The sequence below is a fragment of the Pteropus alecto genome, unplaced genomic scaffold, assembly GCF_000325575.1.
Source record: "Pteropus alecto unplaced genomic scaffold, ASM32557v1 scaffold67, whole genome shotgun sequence".
Taxonomy (NCBI): Eukaryota; Metazoa; Chordata; class Mammalia; order Chiroptera; family Pteropodidae; genus Pteropus; species Pteropus alecto.
In genome coordinates this window covers 1,433,417-1,452,082 of record NW_006441061.1, presented here as the reverse complement: position 1 = coordinate 1,452,082, position 18,666 = coordinate 1,433,417, and the positions used below count along the sequence as shown (strand labels likewise).

At 38.9% G+C, this 18,666-nt stretch overlaps 1 protein-coding gene across 3 annotated transcripts in view; it reads left to right on the top strand.

Moving 5' to 3' along the window:
* NR6A1 (nuclear receptor subfamily 6 group A member 1) overlaps window positions 1-18,666 on the top strand; it is a 184,082-nt gene that overhangs the window by 125,892 nt on the left and 39,524 nt on the right. The window contains exon 1 of one of the 3 annotated variants that reach the window (XM_025051100.1): window positions 1,195-1,971. The exons of the other annotated variants lie outside the window; for them this stretch is intronic. Within the exon in view, the coding sequence (XP_024906868.1) occupies window positions 1,956-1,971 (16 nt within the window). The 5' untranslated portion in view covers window positions 1,195-1,955. Of the gene's footprint in view, window positions 1-1,194; window positions 1,972-18,666 lie in introns of those variants that run through there. 3 annotated transcript variants of the gene reach the window in all.

Sequence of the window (18,666 nt, the reverse complement as noted above, 5' to 3'; positions counted from 1 at the left end):
CCTATAAAGGGCTCTCAAAAAACCTGTGGTACCAAAGATGCTGAAGAAATATGACTCTGCATACGAAGATAAGACCGGTCTTCTTAAACTATGTTAAAGATTTGTTCTCAGGGATTATTACTAAGACCCATCCTTAAAAATCAAGGGCTCTGCTTCAGTCTTGATACTAGGAGTCAGAGTAATAGCTTCCAGTTTCATCTTTTCCTCCAAAGATTGGTGCCATGAAGCAAAGAGCCTTAGTACACCTCTGATGTGTTCAAGCACTGAGTTCGGATAAGCCTCTCTCTTTGGGGAGGCAGCGAGCTGCCCTTTGGATGAGTGTTCCCAGTTGAATAGCTTTCTCCTGATGGACTTTCCCCATGTTCAGCTTTCCCCTTCATTCTATTTCTAGTCACTTTCCTAAAATTTAAGAGCGACATTAAGTTCCACAGGGATTGAGAAGAAAATATTAATCTCTTGACTGGATGAGAATGGGGGTAGGAACGCTGGTCGATCTGCTTGTGTTTGGAGTGAGGCGTGTGTGGCAGTGGCAGAACGTTTATTTTTAGGCAGATAAATTATAGCCTTTTCTCCTCCTCTAAATCATTGGTCACTTTCTCTTTAGGCCCTTACTCTGCTAGATGACCCTAATGTTCTCTGTTGGTTGGGAAAACGTTCTAGTTACAGTGGTGGCAATATTTGCCTTTCAGTTATGTGGCTGCCAAGTGACATCTTTCACCCTCACCCACAAGGAGGGTCTCCTTTTTTCTGGAACACTGCTATAGAATGTGCCTGGCCTTTAAGTCCTTCCCAAGGCCAGAGAGGGAGGGAGAGTTCATAGCATGGAACACTGTGCAGCTAAGAAGCGTTTATCCCCGCGAAGCAGTCTCTCTTTGGGCCATCCCACCTTCTCAGTGGAACTTGCCCTCTCGTTGTGTTCTGATATCTGAATGGATGGCTGGATGTTTGACATCATGTGTTGTTAGCATATGACGCAGATTTGCCAGCCTCCGCAGCTCTTTGGCGGGGTTTGAGCGGTGTACATGCACAGTCCGGTGTGCCGCACTCTGCTGTGTTACTGGTGTGGTTCACAAATCAGGCAGACATAGCATAACGATTGCTTAAGGTCTAAGGAGTTGTAAAGGAATGAAGCAGGAAGGTTACTTAAAGATTTAAGAATTTGGCTGGGGGCAGGGGGTGGAATTTCTAACCTTTGCTTTCTAAAAGGATTTTGCAGCCCTTAGTTTCCTTTCTCCACATTCTTTCAGAGTAGTGTGTATAGCCAGAGCATGGAAATTGAGGGCCAGAGTTAAAGTGAACCCTGCAAATAACTCAGAGCTCCATGTTTTAATTTTCTCAGAAGAATTTGCCTTGTCATTGTTTATTATAATGACAAAAAGCAGGGAATCCCACTCCTCCCCCCACCCCCAAACACATGCATAATGTGGAGTTTTTGTTTTGTCTTTTTCTTATGCAAAGGTTTCAACTTTAAAATTTCTAATTCAGAGTATAGAAGAATATAGTATAGAATAGCTCTTAAAGGAGAGGGGAAAAAACCTCACATATTAGAACTGTTTTAAATTAAATGAAAACCAGGTTCTTTTAAAATGATCCCTTTTAATTTTAAAATCTCGGTTTAGGGAAGACCAGAGGAGTATTTACCATTAAATTTCCCATTATGGTTTTCAGAGAGACATGGTAGGCAGCATTTTTAACTAAGGAAAATAAGTCTATCAGTTCCACTTAGATAACCTTTGGTAATAAACTAACTCCATACACGTTGTGACCTTAGCGCCTGAACTTTCTAATCACATGACTGGCTTGTAAACTGACCTGTAAGGATGACTGTCGTAGTCCCGGCTAAGAGAGAAATTGGCCAAGTATCGGAAGGGTGGTCATCAAGCTAGACTTGTCCTGTAATCTCTGTTTCTTCATGGCTCCAATAGAACTTCTCAACAAACTCCAAGAAGCATGAAATGGAGACATGGGAAGGTAAGGAAACTGACTGTTTGAGTCTGGGACCAGATCTAAGGTTTGGAAATTTTCTTTGAAGATTTAAAGCAAATAGTAGCCTTGAGGGAGGAGGGAGGCAGCTCATTCCTTTTTTGTGTCTTGGCAGCATTCAGCCAGCAAGTTTTCATGTATATAGCAACTGGCTATAAACGTTTTGGAATAGGGAAAATAGAAGGAAACCTGTGAATTAATTGTTGTGGTTGATGTTTTTAAGAGAATGAGCAAAAAAAAAAAAAAAAAAGAAAGAAAGAAAAAAGAAAATTGATTTAAATTTTATACTGACTTGAAAAATTTTAAACTTTATTTCACATTACAGTCCTTAGGTAGAGTTGACATTTTTAAAAATCGTTTTAAAAATTTACCCCTTGATATAATTTGTTTATATTTTTAAATTCCTTAACCTAGTTCACCCTATCTGCCAAAGCCTTATTTAGTACTGTTAATTATAGGTAGTATTGGGGTCACAAGGCCGTTGATAAGGCAACCTCATTCCCTTTGGGAAACTTAGATATTTTGCAGTTTGGGGCATAAGACTAAGCCATTGCTAATTTCTTTTTAAGTGGGTTGTTTTTAAAATGGGTAAATATTCTCTCTCTCCTCTCTCTCTCTCTCTCTCTCTCTCTCTCTCTCTCTCATTAATATCAACTAGTTAGTATTGCAAATTGTATATTTGGAGATAGGCTCCTACTTGTGTGAGAAACCCCAGTGCCCCACAACTTTATTATTGGGGCCAGGAGAGACACAGCTAAAGAAAGAGCTAGACAATGAATCTTAGTATTAAAGATCTGCTATATTTGTTTGCTGTGTTTATAAAGTGTATCTGGTTTAAGAGTTTGGTTTCTTATAGGCGAGCACTGCTGAGCTATAGCCAGAAGAGTTGCAGACTCTTTTAGGTAGTTGGTACATTTCTAGGGCATTAACCTATGAAATAGCTAGTCCTGGGAAAGTTTCCCAGCCCCTTGCAGCATGGCTAACATCTGCCACAGGCAGCTTTGCAGCTTCGTTCTCACTCTGAGGATGCACAGACTAGGGAGTGGGATCCCTCTCGTAACTTTCTTCTTTATAGTAACGCTTTATATTAATACTCCCTTATATGTTCTTTCCCAGCACCTCATATGCCAGAATTACTTCACTGGTTTTTATTGTAAATTAGTAGGAACAGCAAAGTTTGTAGAAATGATCGATTGCATGTAAGACCTGTTATTACTTTTTTTTTTTTTAATCTTGAAGAGCTTCCTCTCGTTCCCTTAGTATACCCAGAAATGCTTTGTTAAACTATTCTGCATGTACTAGCTTTTCTAGAAAGTTGTAGTTTAAGAAGTAATTTCGGCTCCAGATCCATTTGAACCGGAGTTTGGGGCTGGGCGGAGATACCGGAGCAGCAGCTAGAGGAGTTTGGAAGGGTAAGCTCTGGAGCATTTGGCTTTTTTTCAACCCGCTTGAATCTCTTAGTGATACATAGACCACAGGTTCTGAAAGAGAAAAGAAAGGTTTGAACAGAAAGTCCTCCCTTGCTGCTTATTTAATTCAAGTATTAAAACTTTGGTTTTTCTTAGCTGTTCAATGGCAGAAAATAACTAATGGTACTCAAACAAGAACTTTTACAAAACAAGGAGTGAATTTTAAAATTTTCACCTGAGTATTTCATATAAAATTCTAGTAAAGCAAAATGAATTATCCCAGCTGAAGGAGGCCTTTGGAAGCTTAAAAAGCAAAATCAAACTACTTACAAAAGAGACCAGTGAAAATGCTACTGTAAAAAAGCGTTGCCTGGTTTTAGATATTGGGCCCTTGTCCATTTAAATTAACCTTTGTCGCAGCTGGGTATACAAATGTTTTGTTTTAGTTCACAGAGGGTTAACTCTATTCAAGCTTTCACTGTGGCAGGCCTGATCTGTGGAGTCATACAATCTGGTCTTTCAGCCCTGCCAGTCGCTAGGCAGGAAGTCTTATTTCTTAAGCTATCTTTCAGAATGGGGGGTTGGGATTTGGAGAAAGGTGGGGGAAGGGCCTTGGAGCATCTGTAAGGATCAATAACAGAGCAAGCCGCAAGAGAGGCCATTGTGCACACTTCAAGATAGATGCAGCAGCCCTTGTGCACAGCCCCTGCCTGGCAGGACAGACACCTAAAACCAAAACAATACCAACCAAATGAATTCCTTGCGAAAATCAGATTGCTCTTAAAGGAGAAAAAAATCCTTATGATTGCCCTTTTAATGTTGGGAATAGTCTCATTCCTCAGCTTGCTAGGATAAGGCAGTCTCCACTAGAAATAACTCCAAATTGATTTTTAAACGCCTTTTGTCCTCATGCTAATACTGTATTGAATTGGAGAGAGTGATCATTTTGGTCTTAGTCACATGCATCAAAGCATTGAGTAATCTTTTTTCTTGCTTTCGTTTTTCCTTCCCTTCTTTCCTTTTTATTCTAACGTTTGCTTTACCCAGTTGGTGTTGGAGGCATCATTAAGAGAATGAAAAAACCAAAATTTGGTTAGTATTTGAGTAACACATGTTTGAAATCCCACCCCCAACAGCTGGTATTGGCTCTTGAAAGTTCAACCGAGCTAAACAGATGCTCTTGGTATTAACATACCAAGAGCTTGTTTAAACCAAGAAACACACAGAAATCATAGGTCTTATTTTAAAATGCACTTAAGTTGTGATATTATGCCACATCTTAATGCATGTTATATGGGTATTAAACAGAAATGCTTGAGCCTAGGAAAATTAGCAGTTCCACCAATGAAATTACGATTTTAAAAGTACTGCCAAGTTTGTTGTTCTTTTATTCCAGCCCAGATTTTCATTTTTTGAATTCTCCTTTCCCAAGCCCAACTGTAACATTCCTGTTTTACTGTATCCTTTTTCAGTGGACTAAGGCAGTAATTCAGTAGGTACTTTTATAATGCAAATTCTTTATGGCAGTTGGAAAGAGTAATGGAGTCATTGCCGCCTCACTTCCACTAAACCCCCAAAGTATTGGTGACAACTGATGGTAACAGCTGTGGAAAATAGAATTATAAAGAACCTCTCATATTCCTTCTCCGAGTTTGAAGTCTTCCAGGAATAAATGCAAAACCAAACTGGGAGACCATAACGTGACTTACAAATATACAAATTGATAAGATTTTTAACTATTACTGTTTGAGCCCTACGTTTAATTTATTTTATGCTTATTGAGTTGAGACCTGACATATTCTTCTGGACAGTTTTGAGGCTCAACAGAACACTTAGCCACTTTACAAGATCATGTGGATATTTTAAACCCATCTCTAATCTATACCCCTTTTCTGGGGAAAATGATGCATAAAAAGAAAATCTAACTTAATCATCACAGACAGTGCCTCCTTCATGCCATTGTTTTGCCTCTCTGATACATTATAACTTTGCATTAATATTTAAACCAAAGGATCAGTTCCTTTAATGGGCATTTTCCAGAGAGATACAAATATTACTACTAACAAAACTTGGAAGTTCAGTTACCATTTACATTGTATTAAAATAGGGTATGAAACCTACCATGACCCTTTTGAACAATGTGGTCTTTAATGTGCTTTAGGGGGAGGGCCTAGTGAAGGAAAAGCCATAAAAGTCTTCAGGGTTCAAGATGAGGTTGGGATTTTAGCCCATTGCTTTTGTCATTTTCACACACAAACATCACTGCACTCATGTTTGATTTAGCATCCTTAAATGAGGTGGGAGAACAAAAGAATATCAGAGGCACAAGTCTGGAAGCCAAACATTCTCCCTTCCCCCCAAATTTTTCAGGTCATTCTCTTTTCTCTGTCTTCCCTGATGCTGGGGTTTCTTTTTAAGACAAAGAAATCAGTCCATTCGTATGAATCTTCTTTTTGCATGCCTTAGAGCTTTGCTTTAGAAATTGAAAAATAAGCCACTCTTCAAATATTTATTAGACACATAAACAGTCATGTCCCAAAGACTTGCTAAAAACAGCATAATCAGGAAAAATGCATCTACTCATATTTCAAGGTTGAGAGTTTGGGGGGCGTTCTCAACGCACAGCTGTTTTACATATTTTGAAAGGACTGATAGATGTAAAGGTCATTGCTAACTCTGACTGGGTCTCGATGCTCACAATGTGATCCAAGGACCTTGCATTAATTAGAATGAGAAGCATGGAAGGTCAGAAGTCAACTGGCTGGTGGGCCATGGTGGATTGTCTTTGGGGCCAATCAGAATTCCTGTAGGATTTTTAGCCATTGAAACCAAACCAAACCAAATGAAAACAAAAATAAAACCTGCTGCCGCTTCCATAGCCTCTGAGCAGATCGCTTGGTCTGTATGGGAAGAACTCGTACCCTGCTGCCCAGATGGCTCATAAAAACTTGGCTGCCTCCATTGCTTTGCAACAGGATTCCCAGTGTTGGGGAAAGAACCTGAGCAGCCTGACTCTGTCACTTGGCCAAGTCACTTGACCTCTGTGAGCCTCAATTTCCTCATATGTACAACAGGGGATAGTAATAGCAGTTTCTCAGGGTTGCTATAGGAATCAAGAGAACCTCTGTCACAGTACTCAGAACGTATTTAATATGCCTTGTAATTGAAATGAGTTTATAGAGTAGCAATTTAGGGAGATAAGAAAGGAGAAGATTTTCCGGTGAGCTTGTGGCTGGTGCTGTTTATCTTCCAAGTAGAAAAGTCCCCAGGGAATGCCTCCATTCAGTGGGCAGCAATTGGGGATGGGCCCTTTGGAAATTCAGCCTCAAAAATGCTGTATAACTAGTGATACGAGCTGCTGAGCCTTCTGCTACCAGGAATTGCTATGCTATTCCTGGGCAAAGGAAAATATTTAGTAATGAGTGGGTCCTTGCAAAATATGTGGCTTTTCCCTAAGAGAGTCATTTACAATTGTGTTGATTGCATGAAAAAGAAGAGGGGATGAGCTTTAAGTGAGCACACAGATTAAATCATAATCAGGACAAGAAGGATAGTCAAGTTACTCTTATCTCCTTCCACGTGTTTTGGTAGATAAATAGATGCCAAGACAATTGCTATGGCCAGGCTTAATAGCCCCTTCTTAGAAGCTTTACCATGAAGTGGTAAAGTTGGGACTATTGTTAGCATTCTAATCATTACTCTGCTTAACTTTTGAGTCTTCAGTCTTTAGGGGCTTCGGAGCTTATATCAATGGCTCATTATTCTGATTGCTCTGTATAAAATTATAAGTTATGTTGCCAACATTCATTGAGCATTTACCGTGTTCTAAGCCCTGGGAATACGGGTGAATCAGATATAATTCTTTACCTGAACTGTAACTCCCCTTTTGAACTACAAAGAGGGAAAAATAATTTTAACGTTGCTTAACAGATACTAACTATTCATCACTTAAAACATAAGAGTTTTTGAAGGTAATTACAGGGAAAGGAGGAACATTTGGCTGCCAGAGCATTATTCAAAACTGGCAGTGGGGTTTGTTTTCACATATATATATTTTTACTGTGTTTGCCAGGCATTTCTTAAAACATTTTTATTCTTCCGGATGTCTGGCTGCAAAATAAAATGGTCAAATATTTTTCTGAACGTAGTAAAATTAGAGTCCTGCATTGCAGTTGGCAAAGGTGTGGGGAAACTCTGTACCTCAGTTTCTCTGGTTCTCTGTTAGCATCCTGTTCACTGTTAGCAAAAAGTTTTCCTTTGCTGAGGTTTCAGCATGTTCTTTCAGCGTGATGGCTACAGCAACCTGGCTTTGCTTTTCAAAGGAGCTAAGCTATGTGTAACTTATTAAATGTCAATTACAGTTTATTAAATTACTGCTCTACAACAAATGTATGTTTGGGACATTTTTAAAAAAAGAAAAAATAAACACCATCGCAGTGGCTATTTAATTGCAAAACATGCACATGAGTCAGTGTGGAAAGAAGAGAGGTGTAAATGAAAGACTTGGCACCCAGTAAGTGCTAGTCTTGAAGTCTTGGCTATTGTCATTATTTATAAGAGTATGTTTACATACACAGACTCTCATGGAGTCATGTTTTTTGCTTTTTAAGTTTGCCATGAGATAGTTGTTAATTGCTGCTGACAAGAAAATCTACCACCCTCACCTCTTTTATTTGGTTGGGGGCTGGATAGGGGAGAGGTGATGATGTGTCACAATTGGTATCTTTTCCTGTCACTGGATATAGTCCAGCCATGCATTGTTTTAACCACATCCTGTAATAAAATGGTACTGTAAGAAACTGACCATCACATTGTACTGTTAAGGATTCTAGGTTCCTTTTGAATGCATAGAAATTAGTTCTCTTTCAGCCCCTCTGCTCTAATACCCACATGCCTTTTGGAGTCTTGCACACGAAAACACTTGCCATGAGGTTACCAATCTGATACTAGAGAAAAACTAGTCTGAGGAGAGGGGAAGGAGTGCTGGTTCTATGAAAGTACTGATCCGGTATGTCGGGGAAGCAGCACTCTTGGGTTCCGATGGCTGCATCATTAAACCGTGGGAGTGTAATGTGTGTAAGAGTGCTCACGTGCGCTGCTTAAGTTTCATAATTTGCAGTCTTAGTAGTGAATGCAGGGAGACTTCGGCACTTATTCCGAACATCGTTTTACACGTGGAAGTAGTTAACAAAAGCACTTTTTGACCAATAGGATGAGAGTCTGTACTAATGTACATGTCTGAGTTCTGGGCCCATTCTACTAAATCTGATCACAGTTCTGGAGAAAGTGGTCTTTTGGTAATGCAGTGTGGCAGCTACATTTTCCAACCCCTAGGACATATGGTTTCACTTAAAGCATTGGTCTCTCTTTCACCAGGACCTTAGAAGCTGAATACTAAGGAGCTGAATACTAAGCTTTGAGCATTGGCACAAGGTTTCTGGGCTGGCCCACTAGTTTGTTGTCTAGTTTTTATAAACTGTGCCCTTTGATTTGCAAGTAGAGAATCTACACTACTCACTGACTCAACTGACATTCACTGGTCGTTGCTCTGTGCTTGGTATATTTTAGAGATACAGAAAAAAAATAATCTTTTCCTGCCCTGTGGGGCATAGAGTCGGGTAGAGGGAGATTAATAAATAAGTGCAACAAACTGTTGGAGGCACAGTGTTAGCAATCCTGGAGGGCACAGAGGTTGTGCAGAGGTAGAAGTGTTCATTTCTGTTTGAGCTGTCAGGTTAGGCTTCAACCAAGAAGGCATCATGAGAGATTGGTAGATGTTTGTCAGAATGGTAAAGTGGGAAAGGGTCTCCCAAGGAGAAGGAGCAGGATAAACAAAGGCATGACAACACGAAACAAGCTGACAGGATTGGGGGTGAGTTATAAGGCTCATAGAGGACAGAAAGACTGGTTGGTTCCAGATGCAAGGGAAACCCTAGAGAGAGCTTCGGTCTGTGAGTGGACACGCCTACCCCTGTTGAGCATAAGAGGGCCCTCTTCACATTCTTGTCCTCCCCTTGCAAATATGTTGAGGAGGTTAGCGTTCTTGGCTCTAAAGGCACATAGGTCTGCCTCAGAGCTGGAGGCTTGGACACTGCTGCTGGACTTAGGGAGAACATGCAGTAGCCTTGCTTATCCTTGCTACAAGTGTTAGGTCCTACAGAGGGAGAGGCCTTGGTTAAATGGTTTTAAGTTTTACACTCTGCCTGGAGGCCATCCGTGCTCTGGAGGAATGTCCTTAACAGAGTTACAGTCTGTTGTATTTTTTTAATGAGTGGAGAAATGGAGTCTTAATGTCTTACCCAGACTTTTTCACTAGTTTAGACTGAAAGTTTCTTTTTTTTTTTTTTTTTAGGACAAGTTGTATATGTTTTTACTGAGATAATCATTGTAGTTTTACTTAGATCTTGGATCTTGGTGAAATGGTGATGACTTAGTGGCCAAAGCACTATACTAATGTTGTTGGATAGGAAGTATTAGGTGCTTCCATATTTTATTACATTTAAAAATTAACATACAGTAAAATTGAGGGTTTTCAAGGGGGTGGGAAGTTCTGTAAATATAGATTTGTGTAACCACTATTAAAATCAAAGTACAGAACAGTTTCATTAACCCCAAACTCCTTGATGCTATGCTTTTGTGCTAATACTCCCACCTTACTCCTAACCCCCTAACAACCACTGATCTGTTCTCTGCTACTATAATTTTATCTTCCCGACTATGTTATGTCAATGGAATCAGACAGTACGTGTCCTTTTGAAGCTGGCTTCTTTCATTCACTATAATGCCTTTAAGATTTATTCAAATTGTTAACATGTATCAATAGTTCATTCTTTTTATTGATGTTTGTTGATTCATTTACCCCTTGAAAGACATTAAGTTTATTTCCAATTTGGGGTGATTAATAGGACTGCTATAAATACTCATGTACAAGTTTGTGTGTGAACCTAAATTTTTATTTTTCTATAGTAAATACCTGAGATTAGACTTGATGGGTCACATGATAAGCATATGTTTAACTTTATAAGAGCCTGCCAAATTGTTTTCTATAGTGGTTGGATCATTTTACATTCTTACTTGGAATGCTCTAGATCTTTACCACAACTCGGAATTATCATTTAAAAATATTAGCCACCCTAATATGTAGTGGTATCTCATTTCTCTAGTGGCTAATGATGTTTGACATCTTTTCAAATGCTTCTTTGCCAGCCACATATCCTCTTAAGCAAAGTGTCCAAGTTTTTAAAATTTTTTAAAATTGAGGAGTTTTTAAAAGTAGTATTGAAGTTTGAGAGTTCTTTCTATATTCTGCATACAGGCAGGTCCCTTTTTAGACGAGTTTTCTTTACAAAAGTTAAATGGCTGAAGATAGAAAAGGGATACAATTTCTAGTTGTTGAAGTGGTTTGCTTATTTTCCAGGTAATTCAAAAATTATAGTTTATGTCTCAAACCTTTTACAACTCTCAGCCTTTTCTTTAATAGCCAACCTGTACTTTATGACATGAGATTTTCTCACAATTCTACAGTGCCGTGTGAAATTTAGGAAGGTTAAGCAATTGAATTGATGTACTGTGACTTAGCCCTCTATAATCCTCTCTCTAGATATGTATTACTCTTTGACACTGAGAAAGGATTCTTTCCAGTGTGTGGCATTGTGAGCGGAGGAAGGGTAGAATTAGATGAGGTCAGAGAATTAGGCTAGGGCTTGATCATACAGGGGTATGTATAGACCATATATTTTATTTCATGTGCAAGAGGAAGTAATTAGAGCTTCTTGCACAGAAGAATTATTGAAGATCCCCCTGACTGCACTGCGGAGTGGATTGGAAAGTTGATTGTAGGGAGCCCAAGAGAAGTAAAAACCATTAGTAGACCGAGTGATCATCCAGGTGAGAGAAGATGGTAGCTTAAACTGGGGCTGGTAGAAGTAGAGGTGGAGAGTACATTTAAGATCTGTTTTGAAGGGAGAATTGATAGGGTTTGCTGATGGTTTGGATGACGGAATATTAGAAAAAGTAAAGGGATTAGGTATGACTCCTAGATTTTAGGCTGAACAACTAATGGATAATGGTTTTAGTTAGTAAGATGGGGGAAGATTATCGAAGAAACATGTCGATAATAGGAAATAGGAGTAGAATCTAGAATTATATTTGACTTTCGTGGTTTTGAGATGCCTATTAGAAAGCCAAATGGAACGTTAAATAGGCAGTTTGGATATAGAAGTCTGGAGCACAAGGGAGGTTTTTGGTTAAGCATACACTCTGTTGAATTACCACAATATAGGTGGAAGGCCCAAGTCATCTAAAGAGAGACTGTTGGTAGAAAATAGGTTTAAGGACTAACCCCTGGGGATATGCCAATATTCAGGAGTTCCAAAGAGTACTTAGTGGATTGAGAGAAAGTAGGAAACCCAGGAGAGTGGTATTCTGGAAGCCAAGGGAGGAAAGTGTTTTAAAAAGGGGAGAATTCAGATGCTTGTCCAATTTCATTCATCCAGCAAATGTTCTGGAGCATTTTTACTTCGTAAGACTTCATGGATAGGTCCAGCAGTGCTCAGGACAGATAAAAGAGAGTAGAGTTTACATATACAGTCATGCACCTAATAATGACATTTTGGTCAACAGTAGACTGCGTATATGATGCGTAGCAATCTCTAAAGATTATAATAGAGCTGAAAATTCTTACCATGTAGTGAGTGATGTCCTGGCTGTTAATGTCGTTACTACTCATGTGTTGGTGGTGATGCTGGTGTAAACACACCTACCGTGCTGCCAGTCGTGTGAACGTAAAGCTCATACAATTATGCAGAGTACGTAATATTTGAAAATAACAAACGGCGTTACTGGCTTATGTCTTGACTATACCATGCTTTTTATATTGTTATTTTATAGTACACCCTTTCTACTTAAAATAAAAAAGTCTACTGTAAAATATATTTTACATGTTGCCATGTTATTGTGGCAGTGACCTCATGTATCTCGTCTACCATATCTCTTGATTGCATCATTTTCTCTTGTGCCTGATTTAATCTCATGTTTTGTGCAGTAACATGTTGTATAGACTTGCAGCCCAGGTGTGTAGCCGGCTATACCATATTGCACAGGTGTGTAGCCGGCTATACCATCTAGGTTTGTGTAAGCACGCTCTCTGATGTTCACACACATGAAATCACCTAATGACACATTTCTCAGAACATATCCCTGTCGTTAAGTGGCGCGTGACTGTATATTTTAAAGATTTCAGGGATTCTGAGGGTCTATCTATGTTCAGTCTGGTATTAAAATTTCAGAAAGTCGCCTTGAACACCCTAACACTCATGATGAATCCTCAGTAGTCCCAATTTCTGCTGAGTCATCAATTTATTAGAATAGAGAATTTGATATACAAATTGATGCCATCCATAATAGCAGCCATTGAGTATTATAGATACATAGGTCATTTAAAGGCCAAATGAAATGCAGAGGTAGCTGTAATGTAGAGGTTACTTATGCAAACAGGTGCAAGTTATTTTAATTCTCTGGACCTCAGTTTCTCCATCTGTAAGGGAGAATAAGAAACTACTATATTTCTTAAGCCCCCTCTGGCTCTGAAATTTAATGACTCCATAATCCACGACCAAGTAATCAAAGAAGTCACAAATGAGTGAGATACATAACAAGCACATCAACCCTCAAAGTCAGTAATATCCTTATCATTGAAATCTTCGGCAGCCAGATCAACTTGTAATAGTCTGATGATGGAAGCACAAGATTTTGACAGTTGGAAGCTACACTAGTAGAAGTTCCTGGGAGTCTCTTTGGAATAAACTCAAAAGACAATTTTGTGTATACATATTTCCTAAAGGATATTTTGACAACTCTGGTTTAATTGTTTGGTATAATTGCACTGTATTTTCACCTCTCTGATAGAAGCCTATAAATTAAACTCAAATTTGTGTATTTCTATAAAAAGCTGTGGCCCTGGGTGGAGAAATAATAACCATAATCATAATAAAATACAACTAAATTTGTTGATCCACATCTTCATTCTGGTACCGTTTGTCCTTTACATTTTAATCTCTTCATTCTCATAACAGTCCTTTATAGGTGAGGAAACAAGCTCAGAGAGATTGTCACACAGCTAAAATTGTGACTAGCTGGGATGCAAAGCTGGGGTTGCTTTTGTTTTTGACTTTATAATTACAGTAAAAATAAACAAAAAAAAGGCAAGGGTAATCTACTGTAAAAGTTCACTAAATTTTGGTTCTCTAAAACCTTAGGTAGATGTGAAGAGGAGCAAAGAGTTAGATATGTGAAGCTACTATAAGAAGGTGATTTTCTGTACCTGGCCAAAAAAGGCCCAGGCATGCAAAAGTTAGAAGCTCATTCATGTGAATTACCACCCTTCTTCATAGGCGCCCGGAACTTCAGAATATATTGGGCGCTTTCTCATACATTCTATTTAGTCCTCATAAGAACTTTTCTCATTATCCTCATTTTACTGATAGATATCCTGAGACAAAATGGTGATATGATAATAGTGACAGTTCACATTTATTGAGCATTTACTATGTGCCAGGCACTTTATATGTATCAGCTGTTCTCAGCACTAAGCACGTTGCATGTATTAAGTCAGTCCTCAGAGTAGCCTTGAGATATATAAGTACTATCGTTATCTCCATTTTACAGATGAGGGAACTGAGATAGTATGGCTATACATTTAATAAATGTAAAGGCTGAGATTTGAACTCAGTTTGACTTTGTAGCTCATCCTTTTCATCTTATACTTGTGGTAATCATTTTACAATACATGTTAAGTGAAGTCAGTATGCTATACACCTTAAACTATACAATGCTGTATGTCAGTTATGTCTCAACTAGGGGGAAGTATAAATATAAAAATATAAAAAATAAAACAAATTTTGATATAAAAATTACTATATTTACTATATTGTTTTTTGATGCATAGAAAAATGATCCAGCCTAAGATCAAAAGCCTAGCTTAATTCTCATCAGTTTTGCATAAAAGCTGGAGGTACAGATGTGGAATATGGGTCATGGGCTTCTATCGATGACTCAAAAGCTAGAAGGGAAAGCTTATATCATCTTCATAGGCAGAAACATCAGGATGACTCAAACAAAGCAATGAACGAAGTTTCGTATTTGGTGCCAAGGCCCAGCTTACCATTACAGGATGTGAATGAGGCAGCTTAGCAGCAAAACATGAGAAAAGACAGAGATTTGGGTTACCACACACACAGGACCAAGCAATAATATTAATCCACTGTGTTTTATGTAGTCATAGAATATATACTTTCACAAATACACTACAGTTGCCCTAAAGGCCATAAACCCAGTTTGCATTTGTTAAAAACAGTATACAAAAGGGAGCAGGGAGCACAGATTCCCGCTCTGTTCTGTACTCCTCAAGTTACACTTGATTCTGAGCATCATGTTTTCCCATGATCCTTACAAGCAGGAACATGTCCAGAGGAGAAGGCAGATGACCTTTGTGATAAAGGAGATTGGAAATGATGTACTGTGAAAGTCACTTATTGGGACTAGGGGTATTAAACTCCAAAGGCTGTGAAACTCTTGGTAGAAAAAGGTGAAGGAGCAGGCTTGTTCAGATTGGTCAGTGTCCACAGGTTGAATTAAGACCAGTATGTTTTTGTTACAGGGAGTTATATTTAAGTTCCAGGAGCCCTAGCGATCGTTGTGAAGCGGTATAGTACCCTCTGCTTCACTTCTTCCCCAGCCCCCATCACCACCACTACCACATAGACACACATCCTCTGCTTTTCTAGAAAAAGGCCATCTCACTGGTCACATTCACAGTTCCAGTCACATGAGAAGCTTAGCAATCCCTCTGTCCCCATTATAGAATCTTGGGAACAATGAATTTCATTGAACCAACTTGGGCCAATGTCTTTTTCAATCCAGATAGCAGTAGCCAGTCTCCATCCCAGTTCCCATCAACTTGCCTAGGCAATGTAAACTTAGTGCTTCACAAGCAGGGAAGTGGCTGTTTCCAAAGAAAAGAGGATTGGTGAGAGCGAGCAGACAACCCCAAAGGCATCTATTACAGACTGCTCTCCCAGCATACCCTGGTCTCTGGCAATCTCATGCATGCCTACAGCCTCCCTACGGAAGCCTGTCAAGTCATTCCAAGTGCAGGATGCGTGTTCTAGCGTTCATTGAGGCCTTCCTCAGCTCCCTCTGCCGCAAATACTGCACTCCTACAACACATCTAAATACCTACAGCCAGCAAGTTTCTTTGCCTATACTGGCCAAAATTCCCTTTGACATACTGTTACTCTAAGGCCCAGTTCAGGTGACACCTCTTCTACAAAATGTTTTCTTCTGATTTCCCATCTAGCTCTAGAATCACTCACTTCTCTATGCCCACCTATAGTTTCTCTTTCTAGTTTGGTATTGATTGCTCTTGAAATTATGGGATTAATGTCTATCTTCTCTACTATTGTGAGGTACACCAAGGACACAGAGGAGCCATCAAATAGTTATCAACTAATAAATGTCAGGAGATGATTTGAAGTAAGAAGTAATATTAGTGAATCAGTGCTTACTTTATACTTCCAACTTCAAAACCCCTATCTGTTAGAGCTGTAGTGTGTGGGTCCAGGATATCTATTAATCAGATATCTGTATATTTTTATCTATTTTTTAGAAAATACTCCTCAGACTCAACCAACCCTATTTTTCGTAAATGAACAAGGAATCCTTAAACGTTCCCGGTAACAATCCACATCAGACTAACCACAGATTTGCAGATTCTTTTCCCCAACTGGAAAATCTAAATTTGCATGAATATGAAAACTTTTAATCACAAATAGAAAGTTGATTCCTAATTCAAAAATTCCTACATATAAGAGTGAGAGGAAGGAGCTGGGGGCTGTGGTCTGAATTTTTATTTTCTTGCCCCCACCTGTTGAGTGGTGGGGTAGCATTTTCCCTGGATTTGTTTCCTGTGACTTCAGCTAATTGTAATTTGTGAACCATTTCATCTTTGTTTCCAGGCTTAAGCTGTTAATGGTGGTAACATTTCCTTTTGTGTTTTTCATCTTTTTTTCAGTGACCTGTAAGTAAAACTTCCAAACACTCAGTCCACACCAATCTCGTAAATGGCTCACTTGTTTTCATCCAACGGATGTCACTTTTTAGAAATATCCCCCAAGAAACTCCCATGGGTAGCCTTTGGAAATGAATTTTTATAGTGTTATGTGCATTAGAGGAGCCATAGTATATGAGTAGAGGAGAAAGTCTAAGATTTTTATCTACTTCTGTTTAAATTCTGTTGGCAAATGAAATTTTGAGGGTACCTATTTCCAATTTAAATTCTGCCACACCACCTGAGGCCTTCACTTCAGATGGTGGCAATCGATGAAACGGAGTGGAATCAGTACTTAGAATGTGCAGCTGATCAGAGACTTGGAACCAGTTATCCAGGAGAAACAGATCCCCTTTGTTTTAAATACCCTTTAGCCAGGCAGGTTCCAGAATGCCTTAGTTGTCAGTATAATTTTGGTCAAGTGAGCAGCTGTACTCTCCATTTCCTAAATCTGGCCTTCATCACAATCTGAAAAGCAGGTTTTGATAAAAATCAGTCTCCAAATGTAATTTGTGTAACCTGATTCCTTGGAATGGGTAAAACACCCTTCTTGGGGTGGGGGAGGTATTTCTGTTAACAGCAGAGCTAAGTGCAGGTATGAGAGAAAGGCATTTTTGGTAACAGACTTTGGTCTGTATTTAACCAAATTAAAGTAGAATTTGGTTGCTAATATAAAGGTACTTGGTGTTCACTCACAGGATGGTAAGAATATTTCTGATTGGTTCTTTGTTTGATAAATTTCTGTTGTTTCTTTGGTTTAAAAAAGAAAAAGGCAGCAGCACTGATGCTCAGGTTGGACACACACCAGCCTCTCTCCTGCCCAGCCATGGTGGGTAGTGTGGTATAATGGAAAGTTTGTCTCTGGAAAAGTAGTAAGGTTGAAACTCAGCTCCATCACTGACTGAGTCACTCTGTGACCTTGGGTGAATCACTTTACTTTTCTGACCCCGGGCAAGTAACTTTACCGTTTTCTTAGTAAAAATAAAACACATAAGAAAATTTTAAATGATGAACTTTTTTTATTTTTCATATAAGTTTTTATTTTGAAAATATGTCTGGATTATAGTTCATTCTCTAAAAAGCCTTTGTTTTTATGTTTATCTTCTTTAAATGCATATGAATCGCTCCTAGTTAAAAAAAAAATAAACATCTGCTTAAATCTGTTGCTTTTTCCTACAAAATATTTCTCTATCATTCGAATGGAGTGATACTGCTCAAAAAGTACTAATTTTATTTCTTTAGCACTCACCTGTTTTTAACTCAGTATGCTATCTGTTTTAACCAGTTCACTGAAACTTTTCTGAACAGTGATCTTTAAGCCATTTCTTATTCCTCACACTTTTGACGGTGCTCTCTTTTTTGTGAGATCTTTTTGTTTCTTATCTTTCTCATAATCGTGGATTTATATTCCACCTATTTCTTCTTTGATCATGTCATCTCACTTTCCTTCCCCAACTTCTTATCTTCCCTTCTCCACATCTAGGTTTCATCCTGCTGCTGTTTTTCCACACGTCTCCCCGCTTGGAGTTCTAATCCGTTGCCATAGTTTCAGCTCTTCCATGTGTTGATGACTCCCAGATCCTTCATTCTAGCCTTAACCATTGTCCCCTAAATAACTGCTTTTGGAATATTTCTGCTTGACTCACCTGTCATCCTTTCGTAAACTAAAGCCATCGATTCTGTCCCTTGCTCAGCATTTTGCTTTTCGTCTTTTCTATTAGTGATACCACATTTCTCACAGCCACCTTACTTTAGAACCTCAAGTTCATTTTTGCCACTTTCCTGTCCCTTCCTCCCCACCTCCCTGGAATGTAGTCAGTCAAGAAGCCCTCTCTTGGCGCCTTAAACTTGCTTTTCACTTCCAGTCAGCCATTCTTTACCATTTGAGTTACCTAGATCTCCATGCAATCCATTTTGTTGCAACCTGCACATCATTATGAGATTAATATTTCTAAAATACTGCTTTGGTCCAGACACATCTCTATTTAAAAATCTCAGTAGCCTTTATTAGTAGGGTAAAATCTATTGTAATCTATTCCAAACTAGTTTTCTAGACTTATCTCTAACCATTCCTCCATAAGCTCTCTCTACTTAATATCCTGTGCAGTTTCCTCAAAAACACCTTACTCTTGTTTTCCTTCCTTTTGCCATTGCTGATGTCATTTCTCT